At 39.7% G+C, this 27,147-nt stretch overlaps 1 protein-coding gene across 6 annotated transcripts in view; it reads left to right on the plus strand.

The window, feature by feature from the left end:
• The window catches only part of TOM1L1 (target of myb1 like 1 membrane trafficking protein), a 229,915-nt gene that overhangs the window by 199,440 nt on the left and 3,328 nt on the right, over positions 1-27,147 (plus strand). For 3 of the 6 annotated variants that reach the window (XM_040577766.1, XM_040577767.1, XM_040577768.1), the window contains 11 exons: positions 13,008-13,157; positions 13,612-13,731; positions 15,551-15,658; positions 16,260-16,376; positions 19,173-19,306; positions 22,191-22,251; positions 23,563-23,683; positions 24,519-24,615; positions 25,118-25,178; positions 25,997-26,084; positions 26,357-26,429. In XM_040577766.1, coding sequence (XP_040433700.1) covers positions 13,008-13,157; positions 13,612-13,731; positions 15,551-15,658; positions 16,260-16,376; positions 19,173-19,306; positions 22,191-22,251; positions 23,563-23,683; positions 24,519-24,615; positions 25,118-25,178; positions 25,997-26,084; positions 26,357-26,429 — 1,130 coding nt within the window. Of the gene's footprint in view, positions 1-4,529; positions 4,902-5,021; positions 5,107-7,324; positions 7,404-13,007; positions 13,158-13,611; positions 13,732-15,550; positions 15,659-16,259; positions 16,377-19,172; positions 19,307-22,190; positions 22,252-23,562; positions 23,684-24,518; positions 24,616-25,117; positions 25,179-25,996; positions 26,085-26,356; positions 26,430-27,147 lie in introns of those variants that run through there. The other 3 variants (XM_040577764.1, XM_040577769.1, XM_040577765.1) reach the window with 2 other exon arrangements.

A 27,147-nucleotide genomic window follows, 5' to 3' on the forward strand; every position in this document is an offset into this window, starting at 1 on the left:
GTAAAGGCCATACCCACTGCTAATGTGCAAAGGTATTTTAGTTAGAGGATTTTAGTTTCTTCCAGGATTGCTTTCTACACTGATAAGTACAGTGGTGTCCAAATAATCAAGGTTGTTGCTGGTACTGAAAGTATCAGGTCGATTCAGGTTGATTCCTGCAGCTTCTGAGAGGATTCTTATACCACATACTTTATACATAAGGATTTGGGAATTGTTTTGTTGATTTTTATTTTGTTTTAAAATAGCAGACAAAAATATTTGTTATATCATGTTTCAGTACAGCTGTGGATGCAGGTGTCCTATCTGCACACCTCATCTCTTGTCAAGTAATTTTTAATTTTATAAAGTGCACCAATTAATAACAGAATTTTTCAAGTTTGTTCATTGGAGGCAAAGAAATCTGTATTACAGCTGAGCAAGATGTGAACAGCTTTTAATAACTTAATAAAAAAGCTATTTAAAAACTTAAAGTTTTGAAAACAAAATCAAATTAGCCTTGTAGCACACAGCGATGTACACAATGCTCTGTACCACAGAGACGCAAATTATCATAACTTGAAGGCATCCCTGTTTTAAGTGGACAATTGTGTTCTATTACTGAGCGAATTCACAAAGGAATCACTATGAAAGAAACCTCTTTAAGTAGCCTCTAATATAAATAAATGTGGGGTGAGTTCATACATTCTTTATCGACAGCGTAAAAGTGAACCAGTTACCTGCCATTTTCCTCTGCAGACAAGATGACAGAGAAGTTCCTCACTTCTCATATGCTAGTTTGCTGTGAAGCTGAATTACCAAGTTCATTTTATTTATTTCAAATTTATTTTCTAATTAGTTTGTGACTCTTATAGCGTGCTATTGAAGCAGGATGTTTTCCACTTCGGAGTCTTGGTATTGGGGAGAATACAGATTTGCCCAACGTCACATCAAAGCTGCAGGACAGTGAGGGTGTGCTGAGGCTGCAGGGTCCAGGAAAAGCAGCCCTGAACTGAGTGATAGAACCTGACTTGGTCAGTCCTGCGAAATACCACATCCCTTCCCTCTTTTACAGTCAGAGAGCTTTGCATTGCATGCACAGAGGTGGTTTTTTTTTTTTTTTTTTTTTTTTCCAAATGACAAGACAGCTTTATAACATTAAAAAGCTGCATTTGACCCCCATTACATGTGCAAGAAAACTTGATGTGACCGATGGGTATTGCCTTCCCCATGCACCAGCCCTCGCTGCCATCAGCCGCAGCATGAGCAGTGGGAGCTGGGTTGGACAAGCGTGCCCCTGCAGGCCACGGCCACCTCCCTGCAGCACTGCTTCCCCTTCCTCCGTGGGCAAATTAAAACTGCTGCTAACGCATCTGAGGTTGGATTTTTTTTTCAATAAATAGTAATTACTTCAACAGATATTTAGGGACGGCTCTGTATTCCTAGCGAGGCTGGGTCTCAAATAAGACGAGCATTAATTTAATTTGCCCAAATGGCTCTTGATTAGGTTTGCTGTTATCTGAAGGCAATAAGCTAATGGAGATTATGCAGAAGGGATTTGATCTAGCCCTCTAGCTGTTTGTTCAAGCTCGGCTACCAGCACAGGACCTAACCAGCATCTGGTCTAATGAGGAACAGAGAGAATCCCGCTGATTGTATCTTTGTTGTACAGGATAACGAGGAAGATTCGGACAAAAACAGACTTCTGGTGAATGCTGGGGGAGTAAATGTAGCTCTTGGGAGACAGGGGAAGGAATACTTTGCAACTCCTCAACAAATCTCTGCAGAAATAAGGATTTCTTTAAAATCTCTGCTGTTTTTAAACTGTTCCAAAAGTCATCACCATGGTTTATAATTTACATACAGCAAATCACAGTAGTTACAAGTCAATACCATAAATCAGTCTATAAATGTGACAGCTATTCAAGTGAAATACTTAATCTGTTGTGTGTGTACATAAATCCTTGAGAATAAGACTGAAGACTAAATTAGGTAAAGGTGTGATTTTTTTAAAAAAACCTAAATGATATATAATTAAAAAAAACAGCAAAACTAGATTAATTTTTAAAAATATGTCTCTGCATAGCTATGGCAGTTAGGGATGTGATTTTTATTTGTAATTGACAAGGCAGTATCAAGAAAAATCTCTAGTACAAATAAAGTTATATTGACAAGCCTGCTTATGCTGGTATAAAATGTTCAAGAGGCAGGCATAAACTCAAGAGGCAGACATAAACTATGCCACTAGACACTTTTTTTCCAAAATATTTTCCAAAGAGAAATTATTTAGCCTTACGAAAACCTTAAAGGTTAACCTCAGATTGTTAAAGATGGAGGAATTCAAGTGTGCAGGTAAGCTTTATGTTATTGCACGTGAGTTTACTGCAAGTATTGCAAGAATTTCCAAAGTCTGTAGGTATCTGATACCTCAGAACTGATAAGAGTAAGGCCTTTGAAATCTTAAGTGTCTTGTCAGTATTTTTAGGAGTTTTTTTGTGTTTTTTTTTTTTTTCAATGACATAAAGTTTAGAACTGAAATCCCACTTTGGTTCTTAATTTCAAATGTGAGATGTTTGATACATCTGCTATGATAGAACAGAGCCCGAGGAAACCTAAACTTCACAGGGACTTTGAAGAAGCTGAAAGCTATTTTTCTGTACATTCTTGAAAAGACTGAATGTTCTCGTGCATGTTTGGGGTTCTTTCCTGTTTTTGTTTTAAGCTCTTCCTCCTTTCTTGCTCTTTTTTTTTTTTTTTAACGCTAGTATATATACTATGTGTGCTTACAAAAGATTGAAAATGTCCCTTAATAATTAAGTATAACATTTCAGGTACAATAATAGTAAAATTGCAAGGATCACTGAGTGCTAAATACCAAGGTCTCCAGTCCAGAGGAGGCTGAGGGGTCAGGCAGGCACCTTCTGTGCAGACCCATTTCTGAAGCTCTCAGGATGTTTGTAGTTCTAGACCAGTAGCTGATTTCATTGAGTAGCATTAAGCAGTAAATTCCAACGAAAAAGGGCTTCATTAATTTTCTTCCTCTCAGCAGTGCAACAAAATATGCTCTCTGAAACAAGATCTGACTCAAATTGCAGGTTTAACAAGGGCTAATTTAAATAGGCCTTTATTTCAGTTTAGGTATTAAAGAGTAAATGAAATAAACACTAACTTTAGAGGGTGTCTTTCTAAACTCTGCATGCAAGAATAAATCAAGTCTGTCTTTGATAAATGCTGTCTGGTTTAAAACCAAATGACGAGAATAACAGAAGCATAGAAAATCGAGACATGATCATTAGAAAAAGTCTCAATCTATATGATTAATGGCACCCATTTATTATAGAAAGTGTCAGAAAAAGACTCAGCTCCTAAATTCACTGTAAATGCAAGAACTTACAGGCAAGTTGATCAATAACTTGCATTTGTTGAGATGTTCGTAGGTACACAAAAATGTTCTTCTCCAGCCTTTATGTTAAAGCTGTCCAGTAGATGGAGCTATAGAGTTATGCAAAAGAAAGTGAGATGAGTTTATCCTAGGAAGAACTCTCACAATCAGTGCAAATACGGCTTTGTTAATTCATGAAATTCTAATGCCAGGCAAATTACTTATTTGATTATATCATTTTTTGATGTATGACTGATTAAGCTGTACTCAAATGCAGGTTAAAATGATTCCATGTTTGTTTGATAGTGAAAATAATTACAACTCTCAGTCAACAAAAACTACAGCTGAGATTTTAATTTTCATTCATGCCACATTCCTTCCCAAGTATTGTACAGGTCTGAGATAAAGTCAAACTTGTGATGAAGTGGCACAATGGAAGACATTGATAGTAATTGTAGCAAGAAAGTCCCACACGTGGAAACGTGTATGCGGTGAGGAATGTGTTAGCGGTTCCTACGGAACACAAAGGGTGACTTCAAGGATGTAACTTGCATGCACTGCTTTTTTACTGCTGCTTTGAGATTGGTGCATCGGCTCCTTTTCAACCTGTGAAATGGAAAAAAAATATCTGGGTTTGAGAAACGTGGGCAGCCCTGGTGATTTCATAGTGGTGTTTGAAAGTTTGAAACGTGTGTGCAGTGTAGCGTCGCAGAGCTTCTCGTTACTGCTTGTGCTATTCCTTTAAACTAAATGAATTGTGTAATCAGTTTAATCAGCAAATTGCATCAGGTATCAGTGTAAAAGTGTGAATTCTATTTTGCTGCATTTGCATAGCCTCCTTTCCTGTGGTGTCTTACCTGAAGTGCAACTTTTATCACTTAGCTCATAAAGCTGAGCTTTAGATCAGCTCTGCTACGAGAACAACAGTTCTTTAACATAGCTGAAAACACACAGTAAGTGACATAGTTTGTCCCCCGGCACCGATGGCTGTAGGTGAGTGTTGCAAGGCAGACTTTTTCCCCCGCAAAAACTCAAGTCCCCACGTCCCGGGAGCCCCTGGGGCAGCGGCGAGCCGCCTCCCACCGTGACCGAGAGTTTGCGGTGGGCTCGGCGGCCGGTCCCGAGTAGAGGAGGGCTGAGGGAACCCCCTCTGCCGCCACCGGGGGGGCTCCCGGCCGGTCCCGGCCGCTCCTGGCGATGGCTGAGGCGCCTTCCCGGGGTAAGCAGCGCAGGCCGCGGCCGCCCGGCGCCGAGTGAACGTTTGTTTGCCCAGGCGGGGCGGGGAGCCCCTGCCCTGGGGGCGGTGCTGCCCTGTCCTACCCGGTCCGGCCCGGCCCGCTCCCGGCTTCTTGCTGCTGGTACCTGCAGGCGGCTCCGCCCCGGCCCCACAAGGGAGCGCCCGGCGGGGGCAGGAGGCGAGCGGCCGGGGACGGGACGCGACGGGACGGGGCTGTCGCCGCACCGCGTAGCCAGCCGGCAGCGGCCATGGCCTTCGGGAAGGCTCCGAAGGATCCTTTCGGTACCGCCGTGGGCAGCCTGATCGGTGAGTAGCGGGGGAGCCGCGTCCCGTCCGGCCGTGAGGGGGAACCGGGGGGCGGCCGTGAGGGGGAGCCGGGGGTCGCCGCGTCCCGCCCGCCTGAACGGGTCCCCCTTGGCCTTTCAGAGCGGGCGACGTTCGGAGCGCTGCAGACGGAGGAGTGGGGGCAGTTCCTGCACATCTGCGATGTGATCAACGCCACGGAGGAGGGGTGAGCTGCCAGGGTCGGTCCCGGAGAGGCTCGGGGCGCGGTGGGGGCTCCCCAGGGGCTGTCGCCTGCCCGCCGTCTCCTGCGGGAGGCTCGGTGTCCGGGTTTCCATGTTAGGGGCAGTTCCTACTTCGTACCGTGCTGCTCGAGGGCAGGACAAAGTCAAGCAGGTGACATGTGGTGAACGTATAAAGTTGCCCAAAATGAAATAACAGCAGAGAGCAGGGATCTGTGCCTGTCCCGGTGCCCCTTGCTGAGCCATCAGCACTCTGAGGGATTAGGCTTGGGGGCTCTGCCCCATGCAAGGTGTTAGCATAGGTTTCTCACCTGCATCTGACGTGTTTCAGGTAACCCGTGCTGCTTGTCAGGCTGAACAGGTCCCCCCCGTGCTCTGCAAAATCCCAACTGGGAAAAGACCTTGGGCATTTGTTCTCCTGCAACACGGTTTGAAACACTGTGGCCTTTTAACTGAAGCAGGTTTCCCCACGAGGCAGTGTCACAGCCCGCCTGCCCTGCAGCAGCAGGGTGAAGAGGCTGGCGCCTGCCTGCTGAGCTCCCCAGGTCACGGGGCGCAGGTGGGCCCTTGCACCCAACAGCCAGGTTCTGGTTTGCTTGGTAACTTCCATGCTGTCACCTGTAAAAGGGGGAGAAGAAAATTAACTCCTGTGTAAGATCTGCTGCTGCACCGCATTGCGAGCACTCACTAGCAGGGGCATATTTTAACACTGACTGGAGGGTTTTCTCCAGGAGAACAAGGTATGCCTTAGTTTCTGCACAAGTAGCTTCTTTTATATCAAATTTTCCTTCTTTTCATTTTTTTTTTCATGATTTCATGCTCTCACCTGGGGCTCTTAGAGCTTGGAGGGTCAGTAATAACTCCTTTCCAGTCGCTGCCAAGAACTACAGCACTCTTTGTCCCTCTTTGTTAGTTTTTATGTGGAGTTTCTATGCAACAGAGCTTTTTTTAATAAACTACTTCTTGTGTACAGCTTATGCTTACAGAGGAGGTCCTTCTAGGCAACTACTACTAGTCCCAGTCTGTAACAGGATGTAAGGAACAGCAGAACTGCTGTATGTTATTAGGCAAATGGTTATTTTAATGTAATACCCAGCTCCTGACCAGAGCATTTCCAGATGCTTCAGAGAGGGAGCAAGAAGCAAGAGCGGTGTCGTGGTGTAGCTTTCTGCAAGGGGAAGCTTTCCTCTCCTGTTCCCATCCATCACGTGCATTTTGACTTGATACATGGTACTTGGTATGGCAACTCTGCTGCCATAGGATAAAAAACATAGAGAAATCTCTTCTCTTTTTCATATGAAGTACAACAGGCCTTTCAAACTGAAAAATGCAGTAGTGCTAAGTACTCATTTAAATTCAATGACTGGAATTTTCAACAAAGATTTTTTTTCTTATTGAAATATTCAATTTATGCATATGGTTTCATCTTAGATTTTAGAGAGATCCTAAAGAGGCTTTAGGACATCTTGTTTTTGTTGATCATTGAGCTGACCCTAATAGGTGTAATATCTGGGTACACTATGCATAGTCCATATTAATCAGCCAAAATTATTTCCCACATGTGGTAAGCTTGATACCATCTTCCACCCTCTTCCTCCTACATAGATATTTAAAAGATATGGGGTGTATATATAGAAATGAAAATGACTAGGATGGAGATGCCACTATCTCTTTGGTGGAATGGGTTGTCCGTCTGTACATGGTAATTACTCAGATTAGTTAAAAGCATTCAGCAATTATAAGATTGGAAGTTAGCCAAGACACCCCTACTTCTTACAGCACTCTCAGGAGAATATTTTTGATCGCATCGTATATGAAAAATAGGTACCAGCCAACTCTCGATACCTTTGGCAATTCCTATTACCTTTCATAGCAATGAAAGTTAGATAAGTAAATCTATTGTACAGCAGTGAAATAGCATAATTTTGGAGGAGACCCTGCAGAGAAGAATCTCTGCACAAGCTCAAGAGTAACGCACAGCCTGCAGTAACAAACCTGATTCAGTGCTTTGTTACTCTAGCTCAGTGCTGAAGTGATTTTGCTGGAATCATTGGGGCAATTACTCTGTTTTTATGTGGGTGTAAATACAAGAATGAATTTGGTTCCAAATCTCAGACCAGTATTTTTAGATCTAGGTTGAAGTTATGAAGTAGAAAAAAATGCCAATTTCACTGGTAACCTTTTCTATTTAATTTCTTGTCACAGACCTAAAGATGCAGTTAAAGCGTTAAAGAAAAAGCTCTCCAAAAACTGTAACCATAAGGAGATCAGGCTTACCCTGTCTGTAAGTACAGCTATATTAATATTAATTAGACACTAAGAAGGAAAACATTTTAAATGATAAGATGGCATGCAAATTAGCACTGACGTGACTCTACAGGACGTTTTCTGTCTTTGTTGTTTGTGTGTATAGCACTACCAGTGCGGGCCAGATGGTCTTCTGGTGCTCATTTTTCCTGAATTTACTGTTGCTTTTTTTTTTTTTTTTTAAGCCTACACTGAATAGGAGTAGTTTGGTTCTTATTTACTCCTGTGACGGTCCCTTTGTGAGCGCTCCACCTGTTTGTGAAAGATACCGAACTTGGGATATTACATAAAAGCCACGTTTGACTGTTCTATTACTCACCTTGTGGTACTGATCTTGGTTAAACTAAGTATGCTGTGTTGTGTGGTGGAATGTGTGATACTCATTTTGTAAAAGCAAGTGTTATTGCATACAGTAAGAAATTTGAACGAAGGGAAAACAATGGTGAGCTAAGAGAGGCAATAAGACACAGGATAATCTCCTGCAAGGTTCAGATGTTATGACTAAAGGTTGGAGTGACTGGGAATATCCTCGTTTGAGATAGATACCCTGACCTTCAGAATATGACAGTGTGTTTCAGCTTTCCCAGAGTTTGGGATTTCAGTCAATTTAAGATTTACTGGAGCACGCTAACATAGTTCTCTGTTCTCCACTACACTGATAATGGGGGCAGTAGCAAGAAGTTCCTAACACTGTCCTAAGTCCAGAAGTCCCTACTTGAGTTGGTCGTGGCTGACAATAGTACAGTTGTGAGAAGAATGATGTTGGTTTTTTTTTAAGCTACTGCGGATTTGTCTTTTGTTATTTTGTTTAGAAAAAAAAATATACATATATATACACACTATATATATATGTATATACACAATTTCCTTTTTTAAAAAGTGTATGAGGGTATAAGGGTGTAAGAGGCTTGTCTGCATTACACTGGGTACTATTATTCACAGGTTTGGTATTTGTTGTGCAACATAGTTATCTATATCAATACATGCAGAGAAGTGATTAAGGAAGATAAGTGATTGATAGTGTTGAATTTTAGGTCACTTAGCAATTGCCTAAGTGTCACTTGACAAGTCAGAGATGCAGATAAATGTGTTGCACATACCAATGTATACCTTCAGCTCATTCCACTTCCGCACTTCTTCCCTGATTTCCTCCTCCACTGTCTCGTGAGTCACCTTTTTGCGTGTTCTGTGTGTTTGCATAACAGAAACACTTGGTTTCCGCTGCAGTTGTAATCCCTGTATCAGATCTGCATGCTTTCTCCTACAGTCTTCGTGCACCTTAATCCTCTGAACATCTGATATGGTCAACTGGAGTTTTGATGGTCCAGTGCTTAAGATTTCAGTCTTTATTTGGATATTTACTCAGCAGTCATGCTCAAGGTGCTCTTCTCATAGAAACAAGAGAAGGATCATGTGCCAGGTGTATCCAAGGAAAAGCTTTGTTGTGTTTACCTGGAAGCTTTTTCTATTTGCTTAGAGGTGGAGTGTGTACCGGGTTTCAGCTGTGCTTCTAGTTCAGCACTTTCTCACGGTCTCTTTACAGTTGCAGGCTCTTTCTCCACGTCTGTTCTCACCCACTCCCATGTACACATTTAGCCATGTCTGCCGGGCAATCACAGCTTCATATTCATTCTCTGCGTGTTCCTTAACTTTTTTTTTAAATAAGTGCCAACTTATTTATAGTTGGCACTTTTATTTATTAAATAAGTGCCAACTTATATTCCTCTAACTCTGTCCCTGCTTTTGTTCTTCTGTAAGACCTTCTGTCCTTACCTCCTTTCTTTTCTTCTCCTTTTCTACCTGTACTGCTGTCAGTTTAGCACATGTAAAACCTTTCCTTTGATCTCATTGCTAACCATGTATTACTTTACCTCCTTTGTTCCTAAATCAGTCCTTCTGTGTGCTATTTTTCTGTTCTACTTTCTTGATTGCATGAATTACGTTGTTCCTGTTTCTCATTTTGAAGTGCTTGGATTGGAACAATAAGTCATTGCAAGCAGAAAAAAACAATTTTCAGTTTCTAAAAAAAAAAAAAAAAAAACCACACACACAAGACTACCCTCAACCTTTTAAAAATCCTTCGTTTTCTATCAGATTTCTCCAAAAATAAGGTCTCCTTTTTTAAGAGCTGTACTTTAATTTAATAAAGCTTTGCTTTATTGCTTGTGTTTCCTACAGTGAATGCTGACTTCATGCTTTTGAGACAGTGTATCATGTTGTCTCTTCTACCTACAGTAGATGGAACTATTAGAAGGAAACAGATCTAGAAGCCACTTTTGCTTTGAAATGTTCCTCGTTACACATTTGTTTACTCAACTATAAAATTTTGGAATTTAGTCTTTCTAATGAAACTGCTTTCTAAAGAATTTCCTTCCCAGAGAAGGTACACAGAGTGAAATGTGAAAGTCCTTGTCTGAAGTAGCATGACTGCATGGGTTAGCCCTGATTCTGTCATCAAGACGTGTTAAATCTCAGCAGTGTCTGCCTCCTCGTGTGTCTTAGATGAATATTTATTTACTTGCAGGAAGAAGGGAGAGTGCCAGCTGTATAATGTGTTGGCTGTGCCTTAACTCCATGTACTCTGATCTAGAGAAGTTACCTGGTGCTTGTGAAGTCACGTGGATTGAGGTGTATGCATGTCAGGCCGTGAAGTTGCGTTGTACTGTCTTTGGTAAAGCCAAGTGTTCAGGCTTGGCAGCCCTGATTTTGCAATCAGGGAATGAAGAGGATTAGAACTTTTAGGCAGGAATCCAGCAAAATGTGTATGTGTTACTTGCCTCCTTATGATTAATAGGCTTTGGATATGTAAAATCCGTTTACGTAGTTAATGCTGAGACACCTGTTCAGATGTCTCTGTAGATCGCCCTTGGTTTTTTTAAAGCATTTACTGCAGTGCCCCAGTTCTGAATCTTGTAAGGTCTTAGGAACTGAACAGCACGTGGGGGAGTCATTTATTAAATGTGTCCTTCTCTGCACCTGTGTTAACACACACACATATAAAGCTGTGGGCAGAAATGTAAGATTTTATTGCACTTTATGGTGCGTATGGACAAAGAGGAAAATAAAAGATATTGAGTGGGAGCAAAAGTAATCTGTATTTCAATGCATGTTTTTTGAAAAATTCAAGACATTCTGAAAAATCAGTGTTTTGAAATGCAAAAGTATCTTTTAAGAGTTGGCACCTAGAAATAGTGTCTGCTGTTCAAAACCTCTACTGGGTAGAGCATCACTATAAATTCAGTAGAGTATAATCCTGGAGAGGGATTAACAACTTATCTCTCAGAAATACTAAAAGGCAAACTGTTCGTTTGTGTTTCTTGTATTCACATTAGGTTTGAGAGGTATCTGTTGCAGACTAAATCCATTCACTACAGCTTTTGGACAACATCTGGCTGCTTTAGATGAGCAGTTAGCCCTACTGGATTCTTAGTAAGGCCTGTATTGATAAGGAATATAGTTGACTTTTCTTTTGTTATCCTCCATAGCTTCTCCCATCTTGTTTCTGCCATACAGTTTTTAACAGTTTGTCTTTTATCATCTCAGTTTTCTGTGAACCCCAGGGCTTTGACTGTGCAATTCTCCCTCCTTCCTGCTCAGTGCAGCTCTCTTAGCTGAATGTCTGGTATCAGTTAGCCTGGAACATAGCAGCTCTGTCAGTTCCAGCAATCATCCAGAGGAAGGTTAATGAGTTGATTCAAGTTAATTTGCCATTTCTGTTATTAGAACATGTTTCTGTTGAGATTTCGTTGCGCTATGTGAAGCACTGCTTGACTTGGCCCCCTTGGATCCATTTGTTCCAATGGAACTGTTTGGGAAGGTGCAGTCCTATTAGCAATGATAAATAACCATATTGAAATTCTAATGAAAGGTGTTATTAGTATGAAGTGGCTTGTTCGTGAATGGTCCAGTTAAAAATAATTAAGTCAAATTCTTCTTTCTCTTACACCAGCTTAGTTTCACTGTAAGTGGGCTGGACTGGCATAATTGAGTGGAGGATCTAGCCCATTAGCTTCAGTACTTTCATTCAGAGGGTAAATACTCGGTCCCTTATATAAAGAATTAATAATAGGGAGTAGCATACCAAATTTCCCATGCACTGGGCTGAAAATGTTCTACACAAACCATCTTTGAAGTACTGCACAGGCAAATGACTTGGCTTATTAGCATGTGTTTCATGTACTCTTTCAAATGAAAAATAACGATTTGAGCCAAGATTTTTTGGTAATTATCTCTCAGTTATTTTGCACAGCAGTCTGCCAGTGTCTCTTTGTTCTACTCTCTTTTCATTTCAGCAATATATCTTCTTCTGGTCTTAAGCATCTTCTCCCATAAGTTCCTGATCATACTGGGAGGAAATCCCCAAGTCCTGAGGCTGGGAAATGAGTTACTAAAATGACTTCAACATAGCCGAATATAGTCTGCCCTGAATAGGAGAGCATATTTAATCTACTTCAATCATGATTACAGTAGCATTCTTAAAAATCCATGTATCCTTTTGCAAATACATCCTGTCTATTGCATGATTCTGGGGAAATTTTATGACTAAAACCACAACATTTTGCAAACTTCTGTGAATTCTACCCTTTGCTTTCACTTTTCCATTCTCACTCGTAAATTGGGAGAGAAAATAAAAATAAGGATGATGAGTGAAAAGCAGAAGTGATTATTTTTCTTTACATGGGGTGTCATAGTCCTCTGGTTGGCCTTCAGATTTAAGCCAGGTGAGGTGAGTTCTGTTCCTAATTCTGCACATGATCCAATCAGCCTCAGTTTCCGAACAAAACTTGTATGGGGCTGATTTCAGGTGGTTGGGACATACTGACAGCCTTTGATAGCTCTTCTGTAACATGGGAATTGCAGCCAGCTACCTCCAATGTACAAGGGAGAAGTCTTACATGACGGTGACATGCCTCGGTACTTGGTAGGGCAGACATGCTGCTTGCACGGATCCCATTCTGAGCATTCCAGGCAGTTTTTAAAGTAGACTTCTTTTGTGAAGATGAATCTGACAATTGGAGCAATTCACTTGTTCTGCTTCAAATCAATGTGACCTTTAAAACATATGGAGAAATTGTACTCTGAGTAGTTGAATTTGTTCTTTTCTATTTTTTCATTAGTCTCTCACTTTAGAGGACAGATTAGAAGAGATGCATTTAGATTCTGAAGAGCTCTCTGGGAGAAGAAAACAAGCTTACTATTAGACTAGGGTACCTGTTTGCTGGGCATTGAATTAATTCTGTTACTGAATCTGTACAAGTCATTTTTTCAGGCTATGGACAGATTTCACGCTATTAAAGTACTGCATGTTCAGTAGCTGCTGTGACATGCTTCTCTGTTAAAATAGTTTAATTCTGGGTAACCCATTTCATTTTGTATCTGCATAGGAATGGCGAAACACATAGTGAACTTAGGTTTCCTTCTAGTAACCTCCTCAGACAACGTGGGAGACTGTTGGCAGTAGTCCATATCCATTAGTACTCTTTCTCCACAACACCTTGGAACAATTTAAACAAAAAGAAACAAAAGCACTCAAGTTTTTCTGTTCATAGCATCTTTGTAACAGAAGTTTTTGTATGTGCAGCTGCTTGACATGTGTGTGCAGAACTGTGGTCCTAGATTGCAATCTTTAGTTGTGAAGAAAGACTTTTGTAAGGACAAGCTGGTGAAACTACTGAATCCAAGATACAACCTGCCAATTGACATGCAGGAGAGGATCTTGACCTTCATCATGGTAAGTCTAGAGTAAACTGAGTGTTTTGTTTCTGCTGTATGGTGAAGATTTAATGATGCAGCCAGTTTCTGTACTGCAGTGTACCCATGGGAACCTCTTACTAAAGTGGACTTTATTCCTCTGCACCTGCTTCATGCAGTAGTAGCACAGAGTGGAAGACAAAAAGAGAGAACTAGAAACAGTCCTGGAAAACTGTCAACCTCCACTTTTTATGTTCCTCTCCCAGTCTGTGTATGTGCTTCCTCTGTGGGTGTAAGCAGGGTGAGAGGGAACTTCAGAGCTTTGGTGGTGGTCCTCCTGTTTTGAGTGGAGTTAGTTGGATCGAGTGGGGGGAGAAAACATTCAGTTCACATGGAGGGAATCGCCTGCCTTTAGGACTGTATGTTTTAGAAGGGCTTGTCTGACCCCACTGGCTGTCCATTTCTGTGGCTAGTAACAGTTGTTTCAAATCCAGACATGGGCACGAGGGTTCCAAGGAATGGTGGATGTGACCGAAGTAAAAGAAGTTTATCTAGAATTGCTGAAGAAAGGAGTGGAGTTTCCATCTGCTGACACCAGCACAGGGGGACCTAAGGTGGGGATACACAAGGATACTTCATTAAGTCATTGTAAATCAGAAACAGGATGTGTTAATTGTATGAGCTCTGTGGACATAGAAGGTGTGTTTGTTTTTGTTTTGTTTTTTAAATGCTTCAGGGCAGAGTATGACCAATCTACTTGAACACGTGAGCAGAAATCAGTTTCAATTATAACAGCTAAGATAACAACAAAGAAACTTGGCCTATATACTAGTGTCTTTATTTTACTTCAAGCCACAAATTAGTGAGTATGTTCTCAAAAAAGAAGCATGTGTCTCTTAAAACTTCCAAAGCATTTAAAGAATTGAAATGTTTTCAGCTAAAATGATTAAGATTTTCATGAAAGCACATACCATTCAGAATTTGAGCATTGATACAATCATAGAATGATTTGGGTTGGGAAGGAACTTAATGATCACATGGTTCCATCCTCTGCCACAAGCGGAGACACTTTGCACTAGATCAGGTTGCCCAGGGTCTCATCCAATCGACCCTGAACACCTCCAGGGAGGGGGCGTCCACAGCCTCTCTGGGCAAACTGGTCCAGTGCCTCACCACCCTCATAGTGAAGAATTTCTTCCTAATATCTAATCTAAATCCATTCTTTTTTGAGTTTAAAGCCATTACCCTTTGTCCTGGCACTACACACCCTGGTGAAGAGTCTCTCCCCCTCTTTCTTGTAGGCCCCCCTTTATTTATTGGAAGGCTGTAATAAGGTCTCCTTGGAACATAATCTGTTTAATTTTTAAACTGAGAGAGGTGTAAATCTGTAAGAGAGGTCTCTCAAGTTGTTTGCACATCTTATACGCAATAATATTTGACCTTGTGGCTAATCTCTACCTTTGTTATTTAAGCATATATCATAGATACCATTGTGTAGTGTCTAGGATAAAATAAATGTAAATATGTTCTGAGCTTTGGGCATTGGCTGAAAATACAGTACATGCTTTACAGCAATTCTCTCCAGAATTTGTTTTCTAGTAGAAGAGTTTTCACAAGACTTGGGGAAGTGTGAAAGCATTCACTATTGGGTAGAACCTTGCAATTATAGAATTAGATGTCTGTAATCAGTGTAGACAGGAACGATTCAATCATCCTGAGCTTGATTTGATGACTGAATAGTGAAGTGCATAAAAGCTTGGGTATTTATGGCTGTTTGAACAAGCTGTATTTCAAACATTTGAAAGAAAGTGCTTTCACTGGACAATAAATCTTTCCTCACCAATTGCAGTAGAGACGATTCTGTGTACCACATATATCTGTCCATTAAAGTCAGTCGCAAACCTTCCGTTGATCTAGGCAGCAGCAGACCTGAATGCAATTTTTAGTTCAGTCTCTAAGAGATGAAGGACATGACCTATGCAGTTTTGTGCAGGGTCTTTTTTACTGCAGTCAGTTCAACTGTAATACAAATGGAAACACTCCAACCTTGTCACTGCTCCCAGCCATGAATGCATTCTGAACTAGTCTTTGCTGTAAAATTGCAGTGGCACTTTAGGAAGGACTCTCCCTGTTAGATGGCTTCAGAGGTCAAGGAGACAGCCTGTTCTTAGCCATTCCCATTTTATCTGTGATGGGATTTGCTAGCAAACCCATTTAAAAGATACCTGAATTCCAAGCCTGATTTCATGACAAAGTAGCTATTAGATTTATTCTTATAAATAGACCTTGTTCAACAAATTCCCTGGGAGCATTGATTATGCGAAAGCTAATGCCCAGTTGTCTAGTCTGACAGACGTTTTGTAGCACTCTCATCTGGATGTCAGTTTCAATTCTTTTGTTAAACTCAAGCTCTGCTCTTTTGTCTTTTAACAGTCTTCATCTCAGCATCCTACAAAGTCATCACCATCTTCTGCTAATCCCACCAAACGTTCCTTATTGCCTCTTCCCACAGGCCCAACATTACTGTTGACTGCTGAGCAGGTACAGTACTGCAGGTTTGGAGGGGAGGGATTTTCTGCTTGAAATGTGCTGGTGAAATTCTCCTGAAGATGCTTTACATGGTGGTTTGCCAAAGCAAAGCATGCAGAAATCACTTAAATAAATGCCAGGCTGTACGCAGCCAGAAAGTGGAATCATTTACTTGAGCATGAGAATTTCTCATGATCTCTTATGATGTTGTTATGCAAATCAATAAAAGTTACTTCTAAGATAAGAGAGAAAGCCAACCTTACTTTTACATAAGACTAGTGTCTTATGCAAATAAGAGATTATTCTTAGAAAGAAAAGGACAGTTCATTTCTGTTCCTGCTTGGCCTGTAGTTAACTAAAAAGAGTAACAGTCTTCTCAGTAGTGAGAGGCACTAAGTGTACAGAAAATAAGTAGGGTTATCAGATTTAGATCTTAGTGTGATTGGACATAGAAAAGCTGAGCTAATCCCTATTTTCAAGGGATGTCACTGGCGTAAAATAACGCTAATTAGCTATGTTATACCTAATGGGGAAGAAAGTACATATTAGAGGTAAGAATTATTCTGCTTGCTCTGTTCACCTGCACAATATTCTGTCATGTTGAACTGAACAGATTGGGAAACTGTACAGTGAACTGGATATGGCAAAAATGAATGTGAGAGTCATGTCATCAATATTAAAAGAAAATGTTCCTGGCTCTGAAAATCCGGATGATATGAATCTTTTACAGGTATGCACTAACTCTGTCATAGGAACTCTTTGTTTGCTCAAAGCTGATTTTAGAATATGTTGTACCCTTTCTCATAACATCTGGATTTAAACTGCAAAATGGAAACCAAAATCAGGTTTTGATCTCTGGTTTTGCTCAGCTTTCTCGTCTCCTTCACCTTCCTCTTACATCTAGATAGTCATGAAAGGACAAAACAGCTTGCAATATAAATTTAAGCTCTAGGGAATTCCAAGGGCAAAGGAATTTCATAATGGAGCGTTCTCTGTTAGGGCTGTTTGACAGAACATGCTTGAGAACATTCCAGGTGAACGCAGTTGCCTTCTGGGAAAATAGGTGATGACACAGTCTCTCGTATCCATCCTGGAGTTTGCAGGGCTCTCTTTATTATTACCAGTACCTTAAAGGCAAACTGAAGGACAGTGAAGAATACGAAGCCTTGGTTTTGTGTGCATGACCTCAAAGATTGGGAGCTTGCTGTGCAATAGGTGAAGCCACGTGCTCTTTAAGTGTAGCCTGAAGGAAGTCTATTGCAATAGTCATTTAGATTTGATAGCAAATATGCATACATTCTACTTGCCCAGGCTGTTTTCTGTTTTAGAAATTAAAAATGTAGTATTACTTTAGCATTTCAATAGTGACTTATCTTAAATGGACTTTTTGCTGTTTCATATTTTCTGCAAGAATTCAAAAAGCTTTTGTCACATCTTTCTGTTTCTAAACTTACCTCCAAACTTCTATGCAAAGGAAGCATTTTTGGTAATTTGTCAACATCAAATGCATTGAAGAACTGATCTAATTTTTACAAGCCTTTGGTGTGGTTGTCTTGCCCAGTGGAGAATTATTCCTTCGCAAGGAACTTTTTATTGGGTACTCTTGGTTTGCCTTCAGGGTTGTGCTGTTCAGCTGTGTCCTTTTTTGGATGGGTTCTCACTGAGATATGGAGAGAGAGCAGTAGTTGGTCCCTGCGTATCATCGTCAGTGATGGGCAGCGCTGCTGGCCTGGGGGAACCAGATAGGAGACAATCCATCTCTCAGCGGTTTCTGCTCCCCCAGAAATTCTTGACATCACCACCACTGTCTCTTTTGCAGAGCTCTGTGGAGCTGCTGGTCCAAGGGGGTAGAGGTGAAACAGAAAAAGTGTCGTTCGTTTCCTGGCTCCTACAGCATGGCCCTTGTGCGTGTGGGTACGCAAATTAGGTTGCCCACAGTAAGCCAGTGGATTCTTATTGGCACTCCCAGTAATAAAACTGTTGGCAAAAGTTTGAGGACAGGGTGTGGAGTTCCCATATGTGGGGGAGTGCCTAAAAACTCGTTCCTTCTATGTTAATTTCACTGTTTTTTCCTCCATGCACTGAGTGGTACAGAACAGCAAGCACGGCTAGCCTGTTTCTTTAACTATGCTTAATGTGCCCGTTTGTGGCTCTACCTGGATTGCTTGGATTAGGCTTTTGTTGTTGGAGAACAAAGTCCTTTATTAAAAGAGCTGCTTGTTTAGGCTTTGAGTGAGTTGGAGAGATGAATATCAGTCCTACTGAGTATCCAGGGTTTCTTAATGAAAAGTTTAACAGGGTAAACTTTATCAGTGCAACATACTTTCGGTTCTGTAGCTTTGTTAGTGACTAGCTCCTCCCTTTCTCCACCCTGTTCTACAGAAGGCTTAAGATAGCAGATTTCTCTTGAAATACTGTGCTTACCTGTATAATAGATTCATAAGAAATGCACATTTTTTGGAATGGGGTTAATGTAATAAGGTGTGGAGTTGAAGAGGTTTAAAATTGAATTACATGCATTAAACTGAATACATTTTTGTGTGTTTTATCCTGGGCTGTGAAAATATAATACCAGGAGATACAGTATTGTGTAATCCTTATGCAGATTTGGCAAAGGGGTATAAAATTTCTTTTTACACAAGTTCCGTGTAGATTTTTTTGTGTGTGTTTTCTGAGAAAAATCAGATCAGTTTGAAAATAATGCCAGAGCACTTTTTCAATAGCAGTGTGCAAACAGAGTAAGTTCCCCCCCTCCCTTTTTTCTTTTTATCTTAAGCAGAGACAGACAGCATTTGCAAAATATACTGTGGAAAAAAGATTTTGGCTGAGATGAAGCTCTTGATGCTAAAGAATGTGTTTCTTTGAACATGCAAAATCTGCAGGGGGGAGGAATGTAAATAAACTAACTTCCATTTCAATTGGCAATAATGCAAAAATCTACTCAGTAAATCCTCATACATCTCCTGTCAGCTGATTCTGCTAGGTTTATATAGCTTTCTCAAAAAGTGCATGAATTAAGTGCATCCAGATCTCCCCACTCAGAGGAAGAGGCAGAGACTTGTGTCACAGAGCACTTCTGTCCTGTACACTACTATTGTCTTTTCTTCAAGCAGATGTTGAACCAGGATCACGTTTGTTACAGCCATGTGAAGTGTCCTACTGTGTTTAATCAGCTTCAATCAGACTCAGATCAAATGTGCTCTGCATCACCCAGAGGGGTCTTCATTATTTTGCAATTTGAAATTTAGACTTCAGAGACAGATGGACCTTCAGAAATGAAGGTGGTAGGTAGGGGCTCCATAGGGGTAGGAGTGCTGGCAGTGATGGTAGTTGTTGTCAGCCTGGCTTTGCAGAGATCAAAGACATGAAAATTACACTATTTGCAACTCTTGGTATGTGTGGTTTGTATAAATTAAGGGATGTTACCTGTGAGTCTGCAGTACTTGACTGTCTTATCATTCTTCTCCAAAACTGACAAATTAGGAGACCACAGTTGTGATTTTTTTTCTTCCCCTCCCTCGGGCAGAAACTGTATAAGACCTGTCGGGTGATGCAGGAGAGGATCATGGAATTGTTGGTGACAGTGGAAAATGAAGATGTGATAGTTGAGTTAATACAAGTAAATGAAGATCTGAATAATGTTCTCCTGGGACATGAAAGGTAAGTACAGGATCTCTTTTCTCACGTTTGGTGTCCTAACTGGATAAGCACACGTAATGGATACAGATGGTCCATGTGACTAATGCTGAATCTTTACAAGGAGACATTTCTTTCCTTAAATCCAGAAAAGAAAGTTGACAACAAAAGGAGAAAATTATTTATTTGCCTTCCCCTAAGCATTTCAGAAGCAGTTAATAAGCTAGTTAGAAAACTATTAGAATGTGGTAAAACAAGTTAACAGCGTAGACAGGAAATTAGATGGAGGCACACAAAAATAATTTTGGAATTTGATGCTCCTTTCTAGTTGAGCACAGTGAATTTAACATCAGTCTGCTACAAACCCTTTGGTCCTGGTGATGGTCCTTACCTTTGTTACATGTATACGCTTCCAGGAAAGAATATTTGCTGTCCTTTCTGTACAACTTTGACAGCTTTACTGCAGAAACCAGCCATGGAACAGCATTCAGTTTTATTGCATGCTTAAGAGAGTCGCTTGCCTTTCTCAACTGAATTGAAACAAGCTGTTCTACCTGCCTTACAGCAGAAAATGTTTTTCTTTCACGCATGGAAGCACTGCAATACTTGCGTTGACATCCTTTGAATTTGCCTGTTATCAGTGGTTGCATGACTAGATGCTAGCAAAAATGAAATGAAATTTAAACTCAAAATTTCAGTATTATCCCCCAAAATATCACAGTGAATATACTCATGGAGTGTATTCTGGTTTAATAGGAACTAGCCTTTCATGTTAAGTAGTTTATGTCCTCCTTGGCTAGGAAATATTCTAGAAATACTTTTGTACCAAGTACAATGGTTCCAGGAGCAAATTATAATTTGCTTTATGCATGTGAAAAACGGGATCTTCCAGGGAGACCTGAAGAGTTCACTTACGGGGTTTGGGTGAGTTGAAGTCCTTTATCCATTACACATTCCTCCATCCCTTACCTCTTATGTCAGTCAATAGATTGGCATTAAGGAGACAAATTTTTCAGGTAGTAGTCCTTGTACAGAATGCTATAAACTTCTGACAGGTGTTAGAGGTAAATTGACTTATCCTTTACTTTGTTCTAAAACCTGGACGTATGAGAGAGAAATGTGTTAGAAGGTATTCATGTAGTGCAGGATAGAGGAAAGGAAGGACATTCCTAACAGATACTTACCTTACCTGTAGTTTTTAAAGCAATGATTTTCTAAGACCCTTGTTTAAGTCATGCAACGCAAAGCAAGAGGCAGGAGTTTAACATGCTTCAAAAAGTGCTTCCAAGGTAACAACTAGGTACACTGCTGTTCTTGAAATGCTTTCCCCTTCTGAACAGACAGTGAAATTCCACATCTTTATTCTTGTTCTTCAGTGTAAGTGAAGAATGCTGGGCTCGATCGTGCTCCTAGTATCACTTCCACAGAGAGAAATTGCATGCTCTAAGATCTATTTCAATGGAAATAAGCATTTTAAATATTGCAGTATGTGTTCAGAGTTGGGATGGTTCCGATGAGATACTATGAACAAAAAAAAAATGTAGTAACTTTTCGGTTACTAGAGCAAGGAGCAGTGCTTCAACTTGAAGGTCAGAGGGCTGTCAGTAGAAAAAACAAACATTTTGTACAAAATATTGATGTGGCCACTTGACAGTTGTTGTGGTGATGACTATGCTATAAGGAGCTGTGGTAATCTACACTTTGTAGATACACTTTGGTGTATCTACAGGTACACTTTGGTGTATCTAAAGGTACACTTTGTACCTTCTGCCAAGACAAGAAAGCCTGGTCCTTCAGAGTTTTAGCACTACCTTAAGATGGATGGATGCTAGCAATGCCAAGAACTTCTTGAATTATGAATAATTCAAAAAATTCCTTTTGGAAGATACCAGGTGATTGAAGGAGCAATTAATAGGCCATTGTGAAACTGGACAGAATGCTTATGCATTTTAATACTATAATGTTATGGTTTGTATGTAGCAAGTCTTTGTGAGTGCAGATGCATTTGCACTTCGCAGTTGTTTAAGTATTAAAATTTATTTCATTAATGTTTGTTGTGGAAGGTTTGTTTTTGGAACTCCCTCTGAACAATGAGATGTGTAAAGGACAATCTGATTTTAACTAGCTGCATGTGTTTCGTACTGTGTGCATTGTTTGAAGACAAGTCATGCTGCATTCTCTGTTTCTGATTGTTGATGTAGAGTCCAAATTAAATCAGGAGCAGTCACCATTGTGCAATAAACTGGCCTCATGTATGTAACGATAACTCCCTCTAGTGGCCTTAGCAACTTTTAATTTCTTACTGTATTTCAGATAAATATTTGTTCTGCAGTCAGAAAGTTTTTTTTTCTTCCGTTCCTCCCTACATATATATTATCTTTGTAGGCCTCACCAGTATGGTAACCCTGAATACCAGGCGCAGCTCTGTGGATAGTCTCACGTCCATGCCACCCTAAGGGTCCAAGACCCTTGCTTCTCTAACAGATTGGCTGTACAGGTCTGAGTATCACCTGACTGGGCCTCAGTCATCACCTTCTTGGGACACAGTTGGTCAGAAGGAGCCAGATTTGACACAGTACATGTTCACCATCACTTGTCTGGTATGAACAGAGGCAAACTTTGTCAGCTGTGCCTTTGTTTGTTTTGGAAGAAACAGATGGCTGTCTCCAAAAAGTGAGCCCAAAGACAAGGTAACTTGTGGTAGTGTAGGTTATTGGAGGACCACAGCCCTGGAGTAAAGTTAATCAGATTTCCAGCACAACAGTGCCCCAGAGAAAAACACCTGTAGTGGTTGTCCTGTGTCTATCTGCAGTCCTTTGATAATCAGGCTTTGGTTAGAACTGCCAGCTTCTTACATAGCACATTACAGAAATGTCAGAACAAACATCTAGCTTTGTAATTTTAACAGGTTCTCTCGAAACAGAGTTCGTTTCTTGGAGAATCAGAGAATACAGCGTGAACGTGAAGAGGTGAGTAACGATATGTGAACTTGTGAGCTGCAGGACTAAGAACATTCCTATTTCTGTTCATTGTGAAAAATATCCTTCAAGTATAAGCAACATTTTATTCTCTAATTGAGAGGTATAGCCTGCTTTCTCCAGCAGGATGATGCTACTCTTACTGATTTTCAGAAGTCTCACTTGCAGAATTTCATGCAAATTTGTGTAACTAAAGTAACAAACAATGTCAAATCTATGATGTAAGCTTGACTGAGAAAAATGAGGCAAAATGAGAGAGATCTATTCAAATTCCATTTTATTACTTCTATAGCTAAGCACAATTAATTATCTGCCATATATGAAGTGAGGAACTATAATGTTTTCTTTCATTTATTCTCTGTAAGTATTTACATACCAAAATACTACTACACTATCAGAATTCACTATATCTGATTTTTTTTCTCTCTGTGAAGTTGAAGCTTTTTGAGTTGTGAATAATGGCTTGTAGCAAGTCTGACTGTCCTTTACTGATTGATAATTATGGTTGTTAATTATATTGCCCAAAGTAGTTTTGCACGTTTCAGCTTCTCGTAAGACATAATTGAACAGTCATCTGGGGCTCAGAATGAAAATGACTGCATTCTGAATGCTGAAATACAGCTGATAATTATTAAAGAAAGGTAGAAGACAATCTTGTTTTCCTTGAAAAACTGCTGTTACTACATCCTGGTTATGTAGGTAGATGTTTTTGCTTGATGAATGGACTGTTGGGTTAGTTTGTAGTCCTAATGGTGCAGCCTGTGTATTTTAATATTATTCAGGCATCTCCAAGTTTAAAATGCCTTTTTTTTTTTTAATTTGGTGTGGCCAAACCCATATGATTCAAGCATGTGGTTTTTATTAAAATCTTTGGCTGCTTTTTTAATTCTCTCACATTCACATGAGAAACAAGGGAAACCTTTCTTCTGTGCTCTGGGAAATTCTGTGATTCTGAGCTCTTCCTATCCAAAACAGAACTGAAAAAAAAAATCTCCTAATTATTTATCAAATCACAATAACACACATAAGTAATATGAATATAATTTTACAGGATTAAGCAGAAGGTCAGTATCAGACTTGTATCTAAACAATCTTAAACTTTGGAACTGAGTCAGTCCCGTATCCTACTATTGAATTTTCCTAAATTTTTGAAATGGCAACCTTGCTGAAGCTCATGTTTTCTAGAAAGCTTTTCTGTTTCATTAGTTATCACTTTCACACACATACACACAATTAAACTGCTTATTTAAAACTATATACGTTCCTTTTCTTAAAATAATTTATTCATTTTTAAATGTTAAGCTGTACAGGAAACAGCCATCTGCTCCCTCAAGTGATCTACTTGACCTCTCTACAGATTCTCCATGTCCTGTGTCAACAGTGTTGGGAACTGAATCTGCAGCGTCTCAGTTTTCACGCCTTAGTAAGTTGGCTGATTTCCTAAAACAAACCAACACAAGCTTAGTGGAGGGATCAAGACTTTCCTTGTAAGAGAGTAAACTAAGATACTCCTTAACTTGAAGAAACATGAGAATTGATGTGCATACACACATTTAAAAAAAACAGCATAAGGTTCCTTGTAACTAGTTTGCAATGGAAGCAATAATCTTTCTCCCCCATTTCTTAAATTTGGAAAAAAAAAAAAAAGTTTTCTGTACAATAAAGCTCCTGAAACAGTGTCATAGTTGCTTGTTCTGTAGGCTTGGAAGAAAGAAATGGAGATACGCTTTTCTTGTACTCCCTTGATTTCTTAATTTTTTTTAAGGAGGCACTTGATGTTAACAGCAGTTCACTCTGAGAAACATATTTACCTCATCTAACTTTAGGCTCTTTTCATAGGGAAAGGAGTGATTAAAGCTCCTATCTTTGGTACCCTGAATTACTGATTTCAGAAGTCCTCGTCTATCCACCCTTTAGGGGAGTCCATACACCTAAGTTAAAGGCATGAATATGTTCCAAAAAATAAATACAGATAATTCTATTTTAGTTTTTTAGAAATAGTGGAAGGAGTTTAAATTGGTATGTACCATATATAGCACTACTGATGTTCTGACAATGAACAAGAAAATAAAAATATTACAACTAATATATTATCGGAGTTGTTATAATTTTGTCTTTCATACGATAAACAGAATTCGTTTCATATTCTTGATATACCTTCCAAACAAAACTTTATTCCGTCAGTGATCATAGTACAAGTAATGGAACACTTGATTAATAATGTTTAAACAATCATTAAATATCACTTTGAGTTTCAGATTGCATATCTGCACACCCTGAAGATGCAAGAAGGCACCATCCATCAATTTATCCACAGCTAGATGCAGCAACTACTACAAAAGCTCAGCAATTCCCGTGAGTAATCTCTTATCAAGAAACGTTAGCGGGTAAAAGACAATCAGAGCTATTAGCCCTCTGTAATTGATACAAAATTTTCATAGTAAGCTCTGAGAACAGAGTTATTTAATGTTTCTTCTACACGTTAGTCAAGTAAAACAAGTGAAAACTACCTGTATGCTAAATACACAACACCTGCAGCACCTTTTAAATACTGACAAACATAAACTTAGTTCAACATATTTGGGATATATATGACTTTCTGCTTGAGTCTTACCAGTGCTGTGGTTAAAGGGAGAAATAGATGAATTGTACAAGTCAAGAAGAACAGTTTAAGATAGGAAAAAGAATCCTTGCAGATTCCCACCTATTAGGTAAATGGAGCACTGTCCCACTTGCTCTTGCTGCTCATAGTTGTGACATAAGGTGAAGACAAACCAGTTAAAAAAAATAATGCAGCTATTGTGATATATAGTTTTAATACGTTGAAAGTAACTGAGAAACTATTGCTCTCTCCTAGATTTACAACGGAAGCACAAAACAATAGTGGAATCACCCCAGCTGGACATACATATAGCAATGTGAGTAACGCTCATGTTCAGAATAATCTTTCCTTGCTGGCAACTGTAAAAAGGAAAACTGTTTGGATTTACCCTGACTGCTGTCCAAATGTGATTTAAAGATCTGCTCTGTGGCACTTCTCCAGACATCAGGGAATGCTCTGTATTTGCTGACCAGGCCAACTTTCCTGTGGTGATACCACAGGTGCCAATGTGGAAGCATATTTTTTAGGTCTAGCATAATCTCAATGGAGTTTGCAAAAAGTTGCTGTATTGTTTGTGTTTAATCTGTTACCGTGTGAAGCAAGCCGCGATCTCTTCCTGTTGCCATTATGTTACGGTGGTGTATTTCATATCTCAAGTAAGCATCTCTAAAAGAAATAAATTAAAAATCAAATACAGCATAGGACAAATGCGTATGCTGCAGACAAAAAAGCCATGACAGAAGGAATACAAAGAATATGAACGGGTTTCAAGGTATTGTTTTGAATTTGTGGTAGGCGGTATGAAATAGAAAAGAAGCAGCCCCACAAACACACACTCATACTCCTTATTTTAAACTGCAAGTAAAATGAGACATCTGTACTGCCACCTTTGTGTAGTGTAACAAATTACACAGAAGTAAATTATACAAATGTGCTATAAATAACCCTAAAAGATGTTTTGAACTTCATTGTGTGGGGAGGGCAGATTAATTAGATTTATAACTCTTGACCTATTTTTGGAATTTACTTGTTATAGTCTGAGAGTCTAAAGATAAGTCAGCACTTACGCAAGTTAAGTCAAACGGGTTCTCCTAGATCAATCTGTTTATGTGCTGTTTTGCTTGATTTCCTCAGTTGGCAACTCTTTTAAGCCCAGTACCTCTGAATCCAGTAAATCTGCAGACTGGACATACTACATCATTAAATGGATCGTCACCAGCAGGTAATAAATACTGCAGGCCACTTAATTTTCACAAAGATCTTTTTATTTATTTATTTTTGTTAGCACTTAAGTGCTTTATATAGTGCCTGTTAAAGACTAGGAGCAGCAACAAACACTGACAGAAATCTTACATAGCTAATGGCTTCTCTGCCCATTTAAAGCAACTAGATAAATGGGAGAAAATCTGCTAGTTTCAGAAAGATATAAAAAACATGCATTAAGTGTTCTTTCAGTTACATTTCAACCTGTATTTAACTGTCTTTACCCTTCAGCCACATCAAAGAACAAGTCACAGTCACCTCATTACTACGAGATAATGGAATTTGATCCTTTGGCTCCCACAGAGTAAGTAGCTTTTAAAATAGATAATTTATAGTTCTCTTAGATGCCAAACAAGAATTCTGAGATGTCTCTTTCTTCTGAGAGAAGACCACACTATTCAGAGCAAGTTTGCTGACCAACTGGATTGCTAATATAAATTGGAGATCTTTAAAGGTCGCTTCCAATCCAAACCATATTATGATTCTATGAGCCAATCTAATTTCTGTTCAAGATGACCTTGAGTTTTTTAAAAACGTTCTGCTGAATCTCAAGGAAGTCCTCTATTTAAAATATAAGCTACCAAAGGGAACGGATTTGAGGAACCTCCAAAGGACCAAATAGGCAGAAAACTAGTAAGAAACTAAAATTCTCATTTTTACCAGTAAACTGAGAAAAAAATGGAATCATCTGCATAAAACTTACTTTGAGGAACCATCAAATTCTGAGGTAGAAAAATCTCAGCAAGGCTTTCTCTTTTTTTTTACGTAGTGTAATAATTACATGTCTCATGGCATGCAGGCCATTTGCATTTTGTAGTCACATTTCCAAGTTTATTTAATCAAAAGTGATGATGTCCAGAGATTTCTCATTAAATGTATAGTCACAAACACACCATAGGACTGGCTCTTGCTTCTGTAGAAAGCTGGGCAACCTGCTACTCATGTTATTTTAGTATGTAAACAACTTAAACTCTTGGCAGTTCCTTATTGGGCAGGATTTCATTGGTGCATTTTGTCTAAAT

Source organism: Cygnus olor, chromosome 18, assembly GCF_009769625.2.
Source record: "Cygnus olor isolate bCygOlo1 chromosome 18, bCygOlo1.pri.v2, whole genome shotgun sequence".
Classification (NCBI taxonomy): Eukaryota; Metazoa; Chordata; class Aves; order Anseriformes; family Anatidae; genus Cygnus; species Cygnus olor.